At 39.4% G+C, this 19,368-nt stretch overlaps 1 protein-coding gene across 3 annotated transcripts in view; it reads left to right on the top strand.

Moving 5' to 3' along the window:
- NKAIN2 (sodium/potassium transporting ATPase interacting 2) overlaps positions 1-19,368 on the top strand; it is a 569,020-nt gene that overhangs the window by 468,213 nt on the left and 81,439 nt on the right. For all 3 annotated transcript variants that reach the window (XR_003921409.1, XM_030000711.1, XM_041120375.1), the window contains exon 4: positions 10,959-11,159. Coding sequence is in view for 2 of the 3 variants with exons in the window: in XM_030000711.1 (XP_029856571.1) it covers positions 10,959-11,159 (201 nt within the window). In the remaining variant the exon portion in view is untranslated. The remainder of the gene's footprint in view (positions 1-10,958; positions 11,160-19,368) is intronic.

The following is a 19,368-nucleotide window of genomic DNA, read 5'->3' as shown; positions in this document are numbered from 1 at the left end:
CTTGTACTGGGGAGCCCAGAACTGGACCCAGTCCTCCAGGTGTGTCTCACCAGCGCTGAGCAGAGACGAAGGGTCCCCTCCCTCGGTCTGCCGGTGACACGCTTCCTAACGCAGCCCAGAAGGTTCTTGGCCACCAGAACCCCCAGGTCCTTTCCTGCAGAACCGCTCCCCTGCCAGTCAGTGCTCAGAGACCCCCATTCGCATTGAAAAGCGAGCAAAGCAGAGCCAGAGCCCCCCCACATCCAACCTGTCTTGGGAGCAATCCATGCTAATTTGAACTGAAAGGCAATCTTCCCTTTTGCACAACCCTGTGAGATGGAGCAAAGCATCCGAACATAAGTCTGCGGCGACAGCAGAGCTGACACCTGACATGAACTGTCACTGAACTATCATTAATACATAGCTGACCTGGGAATTAATTTTTAAGGGTGCCTGCCAGATACTAGATCCTAGTCTTCAATGAATAGGGCTTTCTGTGTGGTCTTTTATAAAATATCTCTTATATATTTGCACTTTAATACCTGAAGTAAAAAGCAGGGACAAAGACTGTTTAAAAAAGGAAATATTTGAATCAGTCTGTATTATTTTTCTTTATATTAATTTTAATTTAACTGTTAAAAAGAGAATAAAGCTTTTACAGGACTACACTGGAAAATACAATACCAAACAACATTTGTTACATCATTAAATAATATGGTTTATTTGTTAACCACTATATCTTCCACAAAATACCAGAGGAAAATATTTGTATCTAAGAGGAAAGAAAATTAAATCACAGGAGACAAAAGCTGGTGTAAAGAGTCTCAGGAAGAAATAGTGTGATATCTGGAAAATTACTTCTTACTACCTAATAGCACCATCAGTTCAAAACTGTAACGTTGCACATTGAATCTGCATAATACTTTTTGTACGTCTTAGGCATACTATACAGGCTGGTATATATGGTGTACGAACTGGTGCTAAGTATAAGATTAGCAAAACAATTGATCTTTTTACTGAGGTGATTTTGCCATCTTAAATTAGGTGTTTTTCTATTATATATAAGAACACATACATTCTTATATATGCAGGTAGTCCTCTACGCTTTAGCAGCAGCGTATGTATGCCGCGTAGTCAACATGCAGAAGAGTGACGGGCTATTCATCTACGGATTAGTACCTTAACTGGTTTAAATTGCTACAGTTTCTTTTCCACTACATGAGGTACTTTCCTTCATACTAGCTAAAAAATCTAGCGTGGCATCATAATATTATTCCTTAGGGTGTGCTTCTGAAAACTTAATAAAAAGCATACATTTACCCAAAGTTATGCACTGAATCTTTTTAAATACCTTGGCATTGTTCTTAAGAGGCTGCAGTTTACTGAAGTGGTGGGCATTGTCATGTCTTAGCAATAGCTCAAAAGAGGAAAGGACATGCACTTGAAATGTTTGCTAACATCAGCTTGTTTGGTGACAAAGTTTCTTTTTAGTCTGTTTCACTGAGACTTATAATGTCAGAATAGAAGTTTGTGAATAGCTTATTTTTCATTTCTGAGTCAACTGTTTGAACCCGTATCACCTACACTGGATATGTGGGAGTGCTAACATTTTCCAGTTTGCAAATGCAGCCTAAACACCCTAATAAGTCAAGTTTGGAAAAGTGTAATATTTTCTCCTGAAAATGTTGAAACACATTTTTTGCGGTGTTGTTCATGTTCTTGTTCTTTTCATTTTGAAAGCTAAAACTAGCTAAAACTGGAATTCCTGAGTAGTCTCATTATTCAAAATTATTTCTGATGCACCAGGTAGAAAAAAAAAGAATATCAGCTCTAGAACAGGAGAAACTGTGCACCTTGTTTCTTAGAAATAATTCAAATAATTCTTAAATGCAGGAAGCAGCCAATATACAAAACACCCGTAAGTCACTCTGTGTTCAAGACAAGTTAGATCTTACTGTTTCTGTACTTAGATGACAGTAGTGGATAATCAAACTAGTTTTATTAAAACTAATGTGTGGTCCATGCTGAGTGACATAATATCACACCACAAAAAGGGAGAGCGATTTCACCTACTGTTAAATTAATTACTGCATGTAAAATGAAAAGAGTTTGGTTTATCAAATCTGAATTATAGCTTTAGGTATTGTAATAACCATCATCACCTGCAAGGACATGAATGAACTCTTTATGAACTAAAGTTTATCAGAATCATATAACATGTTCCTGTGACAAATGTCGTCTTCTTTTAAAAAAATAAATAGAACCTTTCAGACAGGAGCTAAAGGTGGTTTTCAAAGTTTGTGACGTAAGTATAGCTCAGGCAAAAGGAACTCTGGCCGCTCATGAGCACCAAAAACTATGACACAGCTTTTCCTGTGTCACCCGATGGAGTTGCAGCTATGCAATCCCTTAGTAAAAGTCACATCTAGGTGTAAAATGTGTCAAACTAATGGTCAGAAACATCCTTGTTATAAATATTCAGCAGTGTTGCTATAGAGACTGCTACACGCAGGCTTCGTGCACGTTGCACCAAGTATGTATTGGTGTGGCTTCGCTGATCTGACTTTTGTTTTACCGGCCCAAATTTGCAAGCTACATGAATGCTGTTCAGCTTCAGATCTGAATCTAATTCTGTGGATGATGACATCTATCAGCCTGGTCAATAGTGGAATAAGTTATAGTGAAAGAGCCTGAAATAGTCGATGCAGGGTAGTTTTTCCGCACCATTTCTTGTACGGGGCGTAAGGGCTATCTGGAGATGGCTCACACTTCCACTTCTGCCTCTGTGCTTCCTTACCATCAGTCTGTGGCTGGCTTCCTGCTCCACGTCTTATCTAGGTTCCCTAAGCAGCTTGTCAGAGTCCTTCATAATACTTAGCACGCTCTTTCAACTGGATCCTTTCTATTGACTGCAGAGGAATTCAAACCATTTCAATCTGGCTATTGTATTTTATACTGAGAATGGAAGTGGGTTGTAAGGACTAGCTATGCACTTTAAATTGATGCTTTAGATCGTTGCAACCTCCCCACAGAAGTAAACCCTTTGGAAAATATTCACCTGGGCTAGATTTGAATCAAACGGAGTCAGATGACTCCACATGCTTTTAGTAATTTCCTGACTTATCCAGGCTTCTTTTTAATTATTCCAAAATCTGAATGCATATAAAATCACTGCTGGCTAGAAGTGCTTAGACTATAGAGCACGAAGTGCAACGTATTTATCCTCAGCCTGGTATCTCATGAACCACTTCTGCATGACAATGTCCTCCTGTTGCCTAACACTACTTCTGGGATAACAACAGTGTTTCTGCAGTCTGAGAACTCTGTTCAAGTCTACTTACTGTTTCCTGCACACACTGCACGTGGTAGATTTTTTTAGATTTGACAGCAGAGGCTGATTCAAACAAAAATAAATTCTTCACTGTAGACGTGAGCTCCACCCTAGGGTCATGAATGAATGGAGTTGTTTAAAGCAAAAAAAGATAGACAAGATAATCGTTTGTATTTTAAAAGAGAATAAAAAGTCAAAAATTTGTCACTGTACACATGCATTTTGTTTTACAACACCTAACACTACGTAATAACCAACACCAAGGGACACTGAACAAACCACGCCAGCTGGAAATTCTTTCTATATACACTCTATAAAACTACTGATGTTTAAGTTCTATACCATGCACTTCTGCATTCTTCCTTACTAAATGTTGGACCATGCTAAAATTTTGCCTTGGACAGAGATGATCAAGCAAAGTATTCCTGAGGTGGTTCGGCAAGTCAGTAAACCATTTATTCTAGAAAAGGGAAGCATTTTAAGGATATTCATTTCATCCTGTTATTTTACTGAAGGCCTAGACCTTTCTGTCTGCAGCCTGCAGAACTGTGTTCCCAGCTCACTGGAAGCTCTGCATAGTCTTTTGGATATTATCCAAATATAAGATGTCCTTGTGCTTAGAAGGGTTTTATTAAGAATTAAGAGGTTATTTATATTTGTGTCGGCAAATTCTAAGCACTATTGATCTGTGTATTTCCCTGGGTAAACCAAGAGAAGAGACATACCTCCTTTACCATTTAAAAAGAGGAAGAAAAAAAATCAGTCCCAAGAGGTTAAGGAACGTATTCTTTAAAAGCATTATGCTTTACTCATAAAAAAACTAGTACTGATATATTGTGAAAACAGTGAAATCATGTGTTTTCAGCTCAAAATGAATAACCAGGATTTGGGAACCATTCAGAACATTCACTCTGGAAAGAGATCCAGAACCACACTGAGTTTAGTACAATCATAAAATTTTTTGCTAGCTTTGTTTCATGGAACACGGTTTTGATTTGGGAAAAGAGACCATGTGTCACCACCCTGTTTCCAGCCCTGGCCCCCTGCCCTAAATCAGGCTGCTCAGTTCCACCCCGAAGCAGAAACTTTACCCTCTAAGATATTTGTGGGATCATCATGTTCTGGTACACCAGTAAATATTTAAATTGCATCTTTGTACCTTCAGGTTTAATCCAACCTTTAGAATAGATTTGTCTTTTGGAATGAAAGAAGCTGGGTTTTGTCAGTTTTAATAAGATCTGGTAGTAATCTCCTGCCCATCAGTAGGGATAGAGCAACATAGATCACCTGAGACTGGAAAACTGCCCACTGTACGCCTACATTATCAAAGTTTGGAGGCAAGCTGTTTTCCTCAGAGAATGGCAGTTTGTCAAAACAGAAACTTTTCAAAACAAGGTATTACATTTAACTCAATTTCCTTCAACAAATTTTCTCAGTTCCAGAATGATATCCCTGATTACTCCACAGTGAGAAATAAATACAATTCCACAGAGTTAGCTGCTACTCTGGGATGTGAACACCTCTGGTCAGCTGCCTATTTCAGTGTATTTTATCATTGCACAAGCTTAAATCCTCGAGAAAGTCATTTTCTAAGAAGTTACAAAAATTCTAGTGCTCAGGATCTTTGCTAAATACGTACAAGAGCTAAATTAAAATTTCTGTTTGCTAGCACAGGAACTGCAACTTCTCAGCCCCCATGATAAGTGACATTGGGCTACTGGGTTGGGCTTAATTCTCTTGTTCTACACAAAAAGAATTCAAAGGATCTTAGCCCAGAACATTCTCAGTCTAAAAATATTCTGTTTAAATATGAAAAATATTCATGGGATAGTAATAATCATTTTAACCTTGCAATAGAAAGAGAAAGTTTCTACTTTCTTTTTATGATATTTTTAACTGAAGAACTATACAGATAGAAACTTTTTGAACAAAAATGTTAATGAAAAATGTTGATGCCACTGAACTGATTAAATTAATATTCTGGAGTTTAGCAGGTATCTTTTTTTTTTTTTTTTAATGAGTTGAAACAAAGCAGATAAAAATTGTTAGGTTTGTCAATGTACATATTCCAATACTAGAGAAATATGAAGATCTTAATTAAGATAACATTGATTGCAGCTCTAACGATTTCATAAGACTATTGATAGGTATCATATAACAGACTAGTAAGTGACAATGTCAATTCCTGTATAGTAGTACCTATGCTTTTTGAGGACTATTTTATAGTACTTTAGTAATATAACACTCTAGTTTCACTTTAGAGAAGAAAAACAGGACACCTGAGTCATCTCCTTCTTTCACGCTGGTATCTTTATAACTAATTCATTGAAATCTTTGGAAGTATGTTGGAAATCACTTAAGATACCTTTGGAACATTTTTAACACAATACTGAGAAAAGCTAACAGTGAGGAAATTTTTTGCTGGTTTTCATGGATGAACTTCAGAAGTAAATCTGTTGGGTGGATTCAGACTGGTTAAACCTTATCTGATTAATTACACGTATTAAATCAACTTCCATATCCAATTTGGAATTATACTGGTCCAAAACTGTTTTGTAAGAGGAAATTAAAGAACAGGATTCTAGGTTACTGTAAAAAAAAAATTATTCAAATGAAGGGTTAAGTGTCACACACATACGAAAAAGTGAAGAGGCTAAAAATCTATTCAGATGCAACAGGATAAAAAAGATCAGGAACTCTAATTATCCATGATGCCTACACAATTATACAATAATTATTTCCTGTATATGGACTGTGGATTAAAAAGAAAAAGGAAAAAGAAAAAGGAAAAAGAGAAGGAACATAGCTGCCAAGCTCTATTTTGGCCCTTCAGTGAGGGCAGTTTTTTCCTTTAGACAGGAAAAGGTCTGCTTGCATGAGAAAATGGTACTGCCTGACGGGAGCTAGTTTTAGTGCAAAAGTGAGATAACAGAAGAAAAAAAATGCCTGTAGAGGCCTCTCTGCATCCAAGGCATCCGGAACTACAAATGCTTTCAGACCCTGATCTTTTATCAGTGAAACCTTGTGTGATCGTTCTGTCTCCAAGCAGCCTGTTCTTGCTAGTTTGAGTTTGAAAAATGAAACAAGTGGTTACATGGTTGTACTTGACAAAACTTGTACAAAAGCTTGGCAGGTTTGCACAGATTTCAGCAATTCCTAATTAGAAAAATGGAAGAAACTTATTTCCTATGACACAGCAGGCCACAACCATTGAAGTCAGTAGAATTTAATTTCCCTGAACCTGCGAGATGTCCTGGACTTTCAAAGACAGTCACCCCGAATCAGTGCTGCCTCTTTTTTCCCTTGGCACCGTGCTTGGGATCAGCTTCTCTAAGCTGCACCCAACAAAAATCATTGAAACAGTAATATATTGTAATTACTACATAGAGATAGTATACTCACTAATAGTAAGTATTACTAGTAGTAATACAATACACACAGAGCTATCTATCTTAATTTTGAGCACTGCTGTCCTCCTGCTGCTTCTTAATGCAAAGAAGGTTGTATTCATTTCTGGCAGCTCTTTACAAAGTTTTCTGCTGCCATATTCTGTCATCAGCTGTCCTCAGCCAGAAAATGTTATGTACTGTGCAGTAAACCCCAGCAAAAGTTGTTATCTACCATGTTAAACACAGGCACAAAACCACCAGAGCTCAACGTGTTTTACAAACAAAGCTGAAATAAAATTACAGGCTTAATTTGAAGATGTCTCAGTTTCTAATCAATGAGATCTGAGACTCTGAGATCTCCAAACTCTAGCCTTTGTCTAATCCAGCAGTACTTCTCCTGACCACTACAAATACCAGCACATCTTAAGAATGTCAGCAAAGATGTCCTACTAAATATTTTCCCCTGTTTTTTGCCTCCTTGATGAACAGCAAAATCTACTTTAATGCACAGCTTTCATTAACAGGCTTTACAAATACCAGCAGGATTTACAAAAGCAGTACAGTGATCATCAATAAAGCTCATACAGCTATATTTCTGTGTCCATGAAGGAAGCAGCTGTTTGTTGAATTTAGGATAATGAAATCTTCCTTGACATACAGACTGTGAACAACACCATATCGGCATGTCCAATGTGTATCAACAGTTCTTGTTAGGTTTCATAGCTTCAAGGCTTATCAGACCATTTCTCTGCATTTCCCTGAACAATGTTTGAGCCACAGATGTTGGAAAGAAAACAGACGGCAAATACACTGGAGAGTACAACAAATCCCCAGCTTCAAGTGTAGTCTTTGTCTGTGTCCACTAAAAGTGTATTCAAACAGTGAACAAAGCAAATAGCAAGCGGAGTTTGTCCAAAAATAACTCTAAATGTTTTCAGTGTAAGAGATGTTAATGATAGATACATCATCCCCTCCTTGGCTTACAGAGCTCTACAAGGAGATTCAAGTCCTTAGCAGTTTTCTCACTGAAAAGCAAAACTTTTTTGTAAGCTGGGTGACCTTCACTACTAAGCCACAGGAACTGCTCTGCTAATATGGTTGCATATTGGGGGACATGGTTTGAAGGTTATAGGCAAGTTCAAAGCCCATAACAATTTATACCTGAGAAGATTTAACTGTGCAGCAGCTGACTTTGCAGTGAATAAGCTCCTTCTGTATTCATTCTTATCCCACATGTTTTGGGGAAAAGAATTTACAGGGTCTAACTTACATGTTGGCTTGTCAAAATCTGATTTCATTATCATGCTTATTCCAGCCAAGTTTGACCTGATCTATGGATGATGTCTAATCTTACCAGAACCAGATTTCATGTCTGCTTATTGTTTTGCTTTCTGAGATTGACCTTGTTTGTTAACTGGTTCAATAAGTAATAGCTACGGTCCTTGAAAGCCTTCCCAACCACATTATTCAAAGTTCTTTAAGACTTGAAGTTGGGGCTTTCAGTAGGATTTATCTGGTTTTAATATTATAAAGAATTAAGGAATATAACATTTCTGTGACAGGTATTGGGTCTATTTTATGAGCAGAGGAAACAACACAGCATTTTACTGATTACTCAGAGATGGAAATAGAATATAGATCTGATAAAAATCTGTAGTAGTTTTTTACTGGTAAGCACTAAAAGACTATTCCTGAACAAAACAAGATTATTTAGTCCTAATCACAGCATTCAACCTAACTGCCAAAAGATGATTTGAGGGCAAGGGGATTTTCTAAATATAACAAATTATTTCAGAAAATCGTCTGGGGATAAATTCAGGGATGGAAGAAAGCTAGACTTTGTGAAGTTTTATTTACATATGTAATTATAAATATTTTAATGTGTGATTATATTTCCTGTGTAACTTAGATACGTACTTGTGCTTTTAACCTGTAAAGTTTTGGATTACTGCACCCTTCGTAAGCAAACATAACTGTCTCTGGAGCAATGATGTTCTAACCCCAGAGCCCAGTTTTGATTTTTATGTTTAGCTCCTCCTGATCCATTTTAACTTCATTTGGCAGATGCATAACAAATACTCAGTTCCTGCAAGCCAGTTTATCCCTTTCTTTGTCAAGGAATACATTTTTCATCCATTGTCTGTACTTTGTAAAATACTTTTAGTCCATCCCCATTCTTCTGAAGGTATTGCAAATGATAAAAAAAAAGAGCCAGACAATGAGTCCTATTCATTCCTGCTGTGTCTCTGGTAAGAGACTAGAGGTTAAGAATTTTCCATGGTAACTAGAATGGCTTAAAGGTCTTCTGACAATAAGATGACGGATTCCAATTTTAGTCACTCAAGAATAAAACTATTACTTTAAGCAAAGTTGCTCCAAAGGTATCCATTCTTCAGCTTCTTACACCAGGCGAGAAAGCCAGTGTGCTACTGAAGGGCCATAACAGCCCTGACTCCAAAAAGAAAAATAGTCTTCTGGCTTGGATGTAAGGTGAAAATACCCATCTCTAGGAAACATCTGGCAGACACTTTCCAGTGTTTGCAGCTTTGGTAGGGAGGGGTCCAGAGAAAGGAGAGGTTTCTTGGGGGGTGAAGACTTATAGCCATAGGTAAATATATCTATTTGGGGGAAATTTGCATAGTTTATACAAATGTTGACTGGTGGTTTGATCACCTTCAGATGCTTGAAGTTAGTTCCATGACTAAATTCATGTGAAGCATCATCATACATTTTCTCATACAGCTTATTATTCGCTGGATTGGGCTGTTGTGAGAATGTAGGGTAATTATTCATCGCAAAAATATTTATGGTCCTTCCTGCCATCTGACAGTTATAGAGGGTAGTGACTGTTTTTTTTTAAATGTACAAAATTTCTGCACTTTTAGACAACAACTGCAACTTAAAGAAAAACCATTCAGCTACACTACAATATGAAGAGTAATCATGGATCAACTGACACGTCAGTCATGACATTATCCAAACCCCCTCTGGATGTAGATACCTTTGCATGAGTTAGTGCAAAAAGGGAAAATAAGTGGGACTGAAGAAATTACTATATATGAAGGGAGGGAAATGTGGACACAACATATCTGCTACAGAATGGCATTCTATTCTTTTTGGCACAGTAAACCTAATTAAATAGTTACATTTTAAAATCTTCATGAGAATCTTATTTATTAATGTCATCAACAGGCTGAAAAAAATGTAGGTTAGGTGTGGGGAGAGTTTGGCTTAGCAAAGACATTACTTAAAAGCAATTTTTTTTGCATGACTGAGCACATGTGCACACAGACTAGATAGTCACACTTTACAATGAGGTTACACTTATAAATTATTTATAAAGGGTTGGTAAACACTGTAGGCTATTACAGAATCCACAAAGTCCATAGTTTTGTTATAACTATGTATAACACCCTCAAGTAATGTGCAACCAAGTATAATTTATGAAAGTCATATCCGTAGTATTGTTTATGATGTATATTAATCATTTATTAATCCTTTATGAACTATTTATAAATTCAGTCTTAATGGAAAGCATGGCTGACTGCTTACTCCATTGCACTAGCTGCATGGGAGCTAAAGGTTGCAGGTCTCTGCCCCTCCTTTTTAACAAACTAAGCAGTCTTTAGGCAAGGCAACACTCACTAGCTGTTTCCTTCCAGACTCCTAGGAAGACAGAAATCTGAGTGAGGCATTACGGAGAGGTTGTGCTTGTAAGCAAACATACAGAACCTTTTTTTTCTTACGTCTTCTCCAATATTTCAGTAGAGCTACCACAGGTCACTTCACAGGGTCCACGAGTCAAAACTCCTTGCAGATGACTCACACAGATTAACGTCTGTGAAGCCTTGGTTCCTGAGGACTCTTGTATAGTTGGTACCTCAGAGCACCAAAACAGGGGCCGTATTTCTAGGAACTGAGCAGAGGAGGGCTGCTGGGTAAAAGTGCGTGTCCATCAGTCCTTACAGTTTCTGCAGGAAAATGGGCAATGTAACAGAAATGACTGCTATAGTCTAGGTTACCATAACGTCTAGGAACAGATCCTGGCTTGCAGGATTATTCTTCTGCTCCAAAGCACTTCTGCCTGCCAAGGTAGAGCTACTTGTGCTTGCTGCAGGCAAGCTCCACTAACTTTCATGTGACAGTGCAGTTTTATTGCTGCTCTTTGCTTCTTTATGCATGCTGTGAAACCTCTTGCTGAGGCATTTGATACCAGAGTACCATCCCCGCGCATTAATTCTTCACTTGTCCTTTTGCAGGAAACAGATCTCATTCTGACCTTTAATATCTCAATGCATCGCTCTTGGTGGATGGAGAATGGGCCGGGCTGCACCGTGACCTCAGTAACCCCAGCCCCAGACTGGGCACCAGAGGATCATCGTTACATCACTGTCTCGGGGTGTTTTCTTGAATATCAGTACATAGAAGTGGCTCACAGTTCTCTTCAGATCTTCCTTGCAGTAAGTGTTTACAGACAGCTCCATTTCCACCACCTTTTTCTAGATTTCTTCTTGCAGAACGTCATTACCAGAATAGCAGAGTATTGTGGCACTTACTCACAAACCCTGGCCGTAAGTGTTTGTTTTGTTATGAAACTCTGTTGTCTTGCAGCTAGTTCAAGACACCTGTACACAAAAAACTCCAACATACATGTTTATTGCTGTGAGAACTGCTGACATGACACACTCTGTTTTCCAGACCTCCATTTTGACCATGTCACAAACCATTTATAGCGCAGGTTACATTCAAATTACACTATAGGATATAAGTTGTGACATAATCAGAACTTACAGCTATTGCTGTGAAAGTCAAATTGAACATAAAAGAAAAACCAAAATGAAGGAGAACTTTTCAACAGTAAAAATAGATTCACTGATCGTTCACAGGACTCAAAACTGATCGATTTGTCTTTAACTGTATTAATCAATATGTCCTGGAGGATGATGGGAAAGGTTCTTCCCAAAAGAACAAAATGTTGTACTTGTATGAAATCAAAGCCAGAAATCTTAAAGGAAATCTTTTTAGGAGGATAAGAATCCACTGTTATACTACATAAATTTAGAAAGAATGAAAACAGCTTGTTTGGGAGGAAATTGATAGGTTTTTCATCCATATTTACCTGTACTAATCATTTTGCCTTGTGTTGTCTCTGACCTACTTGAAAATTGACATAAACACTGAATTAATTACATCGAATGACAATCTGCATTTTTATATTTGCTCTAGTGATACGTACATGTTTATGCCCAGCTGGAGATATATATGACTGCAAATAAAACTGTTACTACACATATAAATTTGGACCAGTGCCTGGGTACATGACTCCCTCTATATAAATTTTTGGTTCCAGAGATTCCAATGTTTTGTCTTAAAAGGGACCATATTGGCAAAAGAGGGAGGGAATTTGGTTAGCCAGATCCAGAAGTTAATGTAAGGTGGTTGGACAGTCCATAGTATATAATGTGGCCCTCAGCTACCCAAAAAATGAGCAGCTTTTCCATCTGTCTATCCCCCACCCTAGCTGTAAAAGGCCAAGTACCAGCTGAGTTTAGGACAATATATCTCTACGTCAATGCATCTCTGTGGGGGCTCTGGGTGTAAAAGGTTGGTGGCTGATTCACCTGAAAGCCCAGCTATCTCCCTTCAGTGGAGCCATCCCATGTCTCCTCTGTGCTCCTCAGCTTGCCGTATTGTAGCAGAGCAAAGGGACCCTGACCAAGTAGGTAGCAAGGCAGGCACTAGATAGGTCTGGAAGACAAAAGCAACCCTTTCTCCAGATAGTTCACACCTGTGATTTTGACAAGCTGGTGCAAAAGAGACAAAGAGAAAAGTGCAACAAAATCAGTGTGAATAAGTAAGTAATATTAAAATAGCTTTACAATTTGATTTACAAGCAATTGTTATCACTCCAGCTTACCTCATAGAATCATCATAGAATCGTTTAGGTTGGAAAAGACCTTTAAGATCATCAAGTCCAACCGTTAACCTAGCACTGCCAAATCTACCACTAAACCATGTCCTTGAGCACCACATCTACAGGTCTTTTAAATCCCTCCAGGGATGGTGACTCAACCACCTCCCTGGGCAGCCTGTTCCACTCCTTGATAACCATTTCAGTGAAGGAATTTTTCCTAATGTCAAATCTAAAACTCCCCTGGAACAACTTGACGTCATTTCCTCTCATCCTATCTCCGGCCACCTGACAGAAGAGACCAGCACCCACCTCACTACAACCTCCTCTCAGGTAGTTGTAGAGAGCGATCAGGTCTCCCCTCAGCCTCCTCTTCTCCGGACTAAACAGCCCCAGCTCCCTCAGCCGCTCCTCACAAGACTTGTGCTCCAGGCCCCTCACCAGCTTCGTCGCCCTTCTCTGGACACGCTCCAGCACCTCAAGGTCTTTCTTGTCGTGAGGGGCCCAAAACCGAACACAGGACTCGAGGTGCGGCCTCGCCAGTGCCGAGTACAGGGGGACGATCGCTGCCCTGCTCCTGCCGGCCACACCATTTCTGACACAAGCCGGGATGCCGGTGGCCGCCTTGGCCACCTGGGCACACCGCTGGCTCACGTTCAGCCGGCTGTCGACCAGCACCCCCAGGTCTTTCTCTGCCGGGCAGCTTTCCAGCCCCTCTCCCCCAGGCCTGTAGCGCTGCACGGGGTTGTTGTGACCCAAGGCAGGACCCGGCACTCGGCCTTGTTGAATGAACCTCGTACAATCGGCCTCGGCCCATCGATCCAGCCTGCCCAGATCCCGCTCTAGAGCCTTCCTACCCTCAAGCCCTCCGAAGGAGATATCCAGGCTTATTTTTCTGCCTTATTTTTCTTTATGTAATGAATGATGAACAAGAAACTCAAGGAATATATAATTCAATTCTGTTCCCGATGCAAGAAGTTTTTTGTGTGCATGTGCCTAAACAGAGCTGTGTTTCTAGATAAGGTTATTCTTTGCAAGCCATGGGAATGGTTCAGAATAACAAACCATTGGTAATCCACTAGCTGTATCCAACTACAACTGTTTTTATATTTCCATTCATGTTACTGTAAATGTGATTATCCTAGGTAAAGAGCTACACAGTATAAGTATGGGTCAATTTTCTAAACCTGGCGCTTGCAAGTTTACCGTTTACCTCTTTTTCATGTTTCCAATTGTGGGCATGGGGTTCTTCTTTTAATAGAAATGCTAGCATAAATTCACTGTCATATTAAATGTGGTGAGAAACAGAGGAATTACACACAAAGTTAGAAGAGCAGATATTGCTTGGTTTTCAGCAAACTAGCTTTCAACAAACCCAGTTTGTAGAAAGAAATTAATCTTTTCTTTCCATTTTCTTTTATGCGCATTTAAGTGGATCTTGCACTTTAACTGCAAAACTATAAATTGCAACCTACAAATTGGTTACTTGCTTTCTATTTGTATTTCTCTATGTTCATGACAATGATCAAACTAATGTTGATCTTGGCTTTTCATTGACTGGTGGCACTGCAGCATGTTTTGAAGGATGTTTTCTGCTGTCTACTGATAAAAAGTTACAAAGACATTCAGCTTCACTGAGGACCACTTATATCAGCCTTTGAAAACATTATACTGAGTGTATTTTGTACAGCTTGCCAGTAAGCTCACAAGGAATCCAGCTACAGAAGGTTAGGCTTCACATAGATGTGATATTTGCTGTAGATTACTTAGTGGAAAGAATATGACAGCGAAGATAAAAGCTATAAAACCCCCATGGTTTATACTTTCTAAAAAGAAAGTCTCAAGGTGGGCTGTGGTATATTTCAAGGATTGCAGACAGATACTCTGCTGAGGAGGTGCAGAATACTTACAGTCTCCAGGAGACCTTCTCTCTCCAGAGGAACGTGTCCTAGAAGCAAACAACACCAGATTGTGAACCATACAAATGCTGCGGCTAATTTTGTGCAAGTCAACACAGATTTTAGTATTTTAAGAGTGACATTTTGGAGAATGTTCTTTTCTCTTACTGGTTAAACAAAGTAGTATTTAAAGCAACTGGAAGGTGAAATGATCCCAATGGTCGGGAGAGTCCCCAGTGTGCAGAGTGGTGATGGTCATTGCGTAATACTGGCCTTAGAGACTAAAGAGAGACAGATGTGATGATGCACAGATAATTTGCCAGCTTCTCCTGGGGAGTGGATTTTGCTCAGAATAAACAAACAACTGGACAAAATTGCTAGTTTGGCTTACACTAAAGAAGTAACAGAAAATTCAGTTTGGTCGTCTCTATACTTTGACCAGCTGAATGCTCATGGTTTAGAAATTCTTCAAAATGGGGAAAAATTATTTGAGAACTAATGTGTGCAAGAAAATGTTCTGATAAAACGAGGATTATCCCAGTTTGGGTATTTAGCATTTATGTATGCAAAACAGGACTGAAATAACCGACAGTGATAATAGGGGCTGCAAAGCAGCCACAACCTCTCCTTTGTCTCATGACACAGAGCACTTAGTACATTGGGTGGTGCTGGTGGAAGACTACAGCCTCTGTAGAGCCTATCAGTAAATCAATCCTTGTATCACAGATGTAAAAAAATGACCATATAATGCACATTTATGTCTGCCTGGTAGCCATTCCCATGTCAGCGCGTTACTTCTTGCTCGGCCACTGTCTGATTTTTTTTCATGTTTATGGAAATCTATTTTGAAAAAATTGCACTGATTTTTCACTCAGTTATTGTGGTAGTTGGCTCTCTGAAGTCGTACGCCATGAAAATCTCAGTGCTACACACCACGCTTGTCAGTTTTTACTCTGTGCTCCATACCAATACCTCTCATTTAGTTCTTTTGAGACTGAGCCACATTACTATCACTTTCTCTACATCTTACCCTCTTCTTCCACCAAGTTAAAAAGAGACAGGGGTTCAGAGTGGAGAAGGAAGAATGTGAGGGAGGGGAATCTATTTCATTCTTAAGTGCAGCTTTGCAGCCTGCAGTGCTGCAAAATAAACAAACATATTTTTAGGGCACCACCTGCAGCACGCAGCTGTATGGAACTGAACAGAACTGCTAAGGGTGTGATTTGTTCTGCTTTGTGTGAAACCCTGGGGTCTGGGAAAACATGTGGAGAAGGTATTCCGTGGAACAACCCCCTCCTTTCCTGCCCTCCCCAATTCTTGGTGAATATCATAGCTGAATCTGTAAAGGTGAGATCTTAGCTTCGCTGCACTTTGACAGCAACAGTAATTTATTTAATGCTCTGCTGATACATGGAGAAAAAAAAGCATAGTTTTGGCCACAGCTAATTCATTTGTTTTGTTGCCCAAAGCTAACCCTCAATGCAGCCTGTGCTCACATACTGGGCCAAACTGTCCGCTCGACTCTTCTCTCCCAGGGAAGTCCCATTTACAGAGCTATGGCATCCTGAGCACCTGGACCATCCAGTCTGCTCTGTAAGAACCACAATTCTGCCTGTCCTTGGTGCCTACATATTACCAAAATGAACTGTTCTGGTGATGGCATGACTTGGATAACCATATGCTTCACACATTACATTGTGCTTAATGGTTATTGATTCTTACTGCTTACATCAGAGAAGCTATTTCATTTTCAGGACTCCTGGGTTATCAAGGGTAGATATACTTAAATTACTGATCTCTGGAGACAATTGTTCCAGGTAAAGAATGAGGTCAGTTGTACTAATGGAGATTTGATTTGCTACTGGTTTATGCAATTTGAGTTACATTCTGTATAATATTTACAGAGTGGAGGCTGAATGAAAGTTCCCACCTACCCCTAAACGATAGGAGGTATAGCTACTACTTCACCATGGGGAGGGCAGTGCCAGGGAGGGACCCGGTGCAGGGTATTCACCCCTGCTAACCTTGGCATGGCATGTCAGTGCTTAAGGCGGTCGTTGGCTCTGCGTATAAATAATATATGCATCCCAGCTTTTTAGTCACACAGCTAAAAAAGGGCCGCAAGCTCACAGTTTCACAGGCACCCACACCCATCGATGTCTAATTCTAGCTATGGTTCCTACGTACAATTTTCTTCATTGGCACTTTTTATGGAACTCTTTTCAGTTCAGGCCCTAAGCTGTGGTTCAGGTCAGTGGGTTCTGCTTCCAGGTCTGCCTCAATGTCCTTGGGAAAGTTATTTCATCTCTCTGTGCCTCTTCCCAAGTGGTGCAGAGGGGAAAGCATGCCTAAATTTTTCATGTTCAGTTTATAAAACACTGTACCATTTGCATAGATAGGGATCTCTCAGATCTCTTAAAAAGCCTCTAAATGTGGATGGCATCCAGTACAGTAAGGCCTTTGTGTGGTACAAGGAAATTATAATAATGGTAATTGCATTTCATACAGAAATGGAGCTCCGATTCTCTACATCTTCCTTCTGCCTGTGTTTTACTCTTTGATTATGCATGACCTGCCCCCACTCCCACAAGGCTGTTCTTGCAAAAGTCGACAAATTAAAATCCATTTGTAGATTAAAACTCTGAAAATATGCAAATAAAAGATCAGCCTTGGAGATAAGTGTGACAGAATTACATATCTATTTGCCAACGCAGGATTAAAAGTATTTATTATGCTTGTCTTTTACTCCTCACTTACACACTCATGAGTCTATTGATTTTAGTGGAACTAAGTGCCCGAGTTATGGGAATAAGACTAATGTAAAGGCATCACCTTAGCCAATTTGGGTTTTAGTTATATAGCCCTGGAAAAGATGAACTGTGTAATATTATTCCAGTAAAACGAGTGAGGAAAAAGCATTTCTTATATACTGTATCTACATTATTGATGGTAACTTACATACCAAATAAATAAAACCATAAGTAAACTGTTACACAAAAGTATTGACCGTGTTCATAGTGATCCTGTCCACTGACTTTTATGTGCTGTACATTAGTCTTAATTCCTATTTGTTCCTTCCTGTATTTATATTTGAGTATGTGCTTCATGCAATCATTAAAATTATTATTTCATGTTTTAAAATTTGTAATATGTAATTATCCATCCATACTTGTTACGGTAAATGTATACTATTTGGGATTCTGCAAAGTCTGTGTCATGCATAATACCTTTCAAGCTCTGATGCTGTCAGATTGATTTAAAACATCATGAAGCATAACTGTGTTATTAAGATGCAATAATACAGCGATGCAGTTAGGACGCCAGCTTCAAAATCCCTGTTCTGTTGCAGACTTACAGTATGACCTTTGGCAGGGTGCTTAATCCATGCCAATTATTGTCTGTACTGTACAAACAATGGTTCTTAAATATTTCAGAAAGATATTGCCAGGATAATTCCATTAAACAGTGCAAGGTAATCAAATATTGCAGCAAGGTGGTCTGTGTATGTATTTAAGCACTTAGAACAGTAGAATAACATTAATGTTCCCTGCTTCTCTCAAGGATTAATAATAATTAGAATAGGGTACTCTTAAAATCCTTACTGTTAGCATTGCACAGGTGACATTAAATAGTCTCATGCCCTTGTGGAGAGATGGGAGTAGTGAGTAACAGTCTACTCTCATAGGAGTTTCTTGACTGGACTGTCTATTTGTGCTTTAGACCCACACGCTCAAATATATTTCTAACAGTATATCACTTAAAAGCCCACAACAGTGCTGAGGACAGTATGATTACAAAGCAAAGGAGCAGTTCCTATCCAAAAGAACTAACCTTCAAAGTGCAAAATGAGCCAGCCAACCCATATGGAGAGAAAAGAGGGGAAAGACAGGAAAGCAGAGAGGGATTACTAGTTTGCAGTTTCAGTGCACATCTTGTTTGACCATTGTCAGCTGTTTTTGTAGGCATGATGGAAAAGCCCTAAAAAGGGCTATAAACCAGAACAATGAGCAAACTTTGCATTACCTGGTTGAAAATTCTTCTAGAAGGCAGCAAAAAATGAAAGTGTGTGACAGTGCGAAATTTATTAAGTGGCTGACAACAAGCTGGTGGCTCGTCAGCAGTGCACTCTTGTACTGATGGAAGGGGACAAGCCAGGAGGGAAGAGGCACAGAGACTTGCACGCGAATGGAGTAGTTGAATTTCACTGGAAGAAACTAAGGAGAAGAAATGGAGGGATAAAGGAAGGTGCGGAAAATCATCTCTGCAGTAGCCTTCCAGGTGGGCTCAGTCTAGACTGAGGCGTTGGTGAGGAGCAAGGAGAGGACGTGGGACACACAGAGGCAGGATGCTCCTCTGAAGCTGAGACTCACTGAGTGAGAGATCAAGCGGACATCAGCAGGACAGCAGGGGTTAAAGGAATAGAGAGCTTGTAAAACTCCTGCATTTACAGCAGCAAAGGGAAACGAGCCTTCCGCGAGGGAAAAGTACATTTTGTCTCTTTTTTCTTTTTCCTTTTTTTTTTTTTTTTTATTATTATTATTGGGGAAAACATTGATAAGACCTGAGCAGAGAAAAAGACTAGCAATTCCTCTAGAGACACCAGCAAATGAGAGAGCAGGACTAAAAGAAGCGAGCAGTGGGTGTAAATTGCGTGGGTGGGTGTATCAGCAGGACAGACTGCATGATAGGAGGAGGGGCAAAAGAGCGAAGGAAAGGGAGATGAGGGAGGGAGTCCTAGGAATGCATGAAAAATAAAAGCTGCCTAACTAATGATGTTGTTAGGAATGAGGCAAACAGCAAAAGGGTGTTTCTCTGGGTCCCAAAATATGCACGAGTGGAATCAAACAAAACCTAAGTTAG

Source organism: Aquila chrysaetos, chromosome 2, assembly GCF_900496995.4.
Source record: "Aquila chrysaetos chrysaetos chromosome 2, bAquChr1.4, whole genome shotgun sequence".
Lineage (NCBI taxonomy): Eukaryota > Metazoa > Chordata > Aves > Accipitriformes > Accipitridae > Aquila > Aquila chrysaetos.
This window is presented reverse-complemented; position numbering and strand designations above follow the sequence as displayed.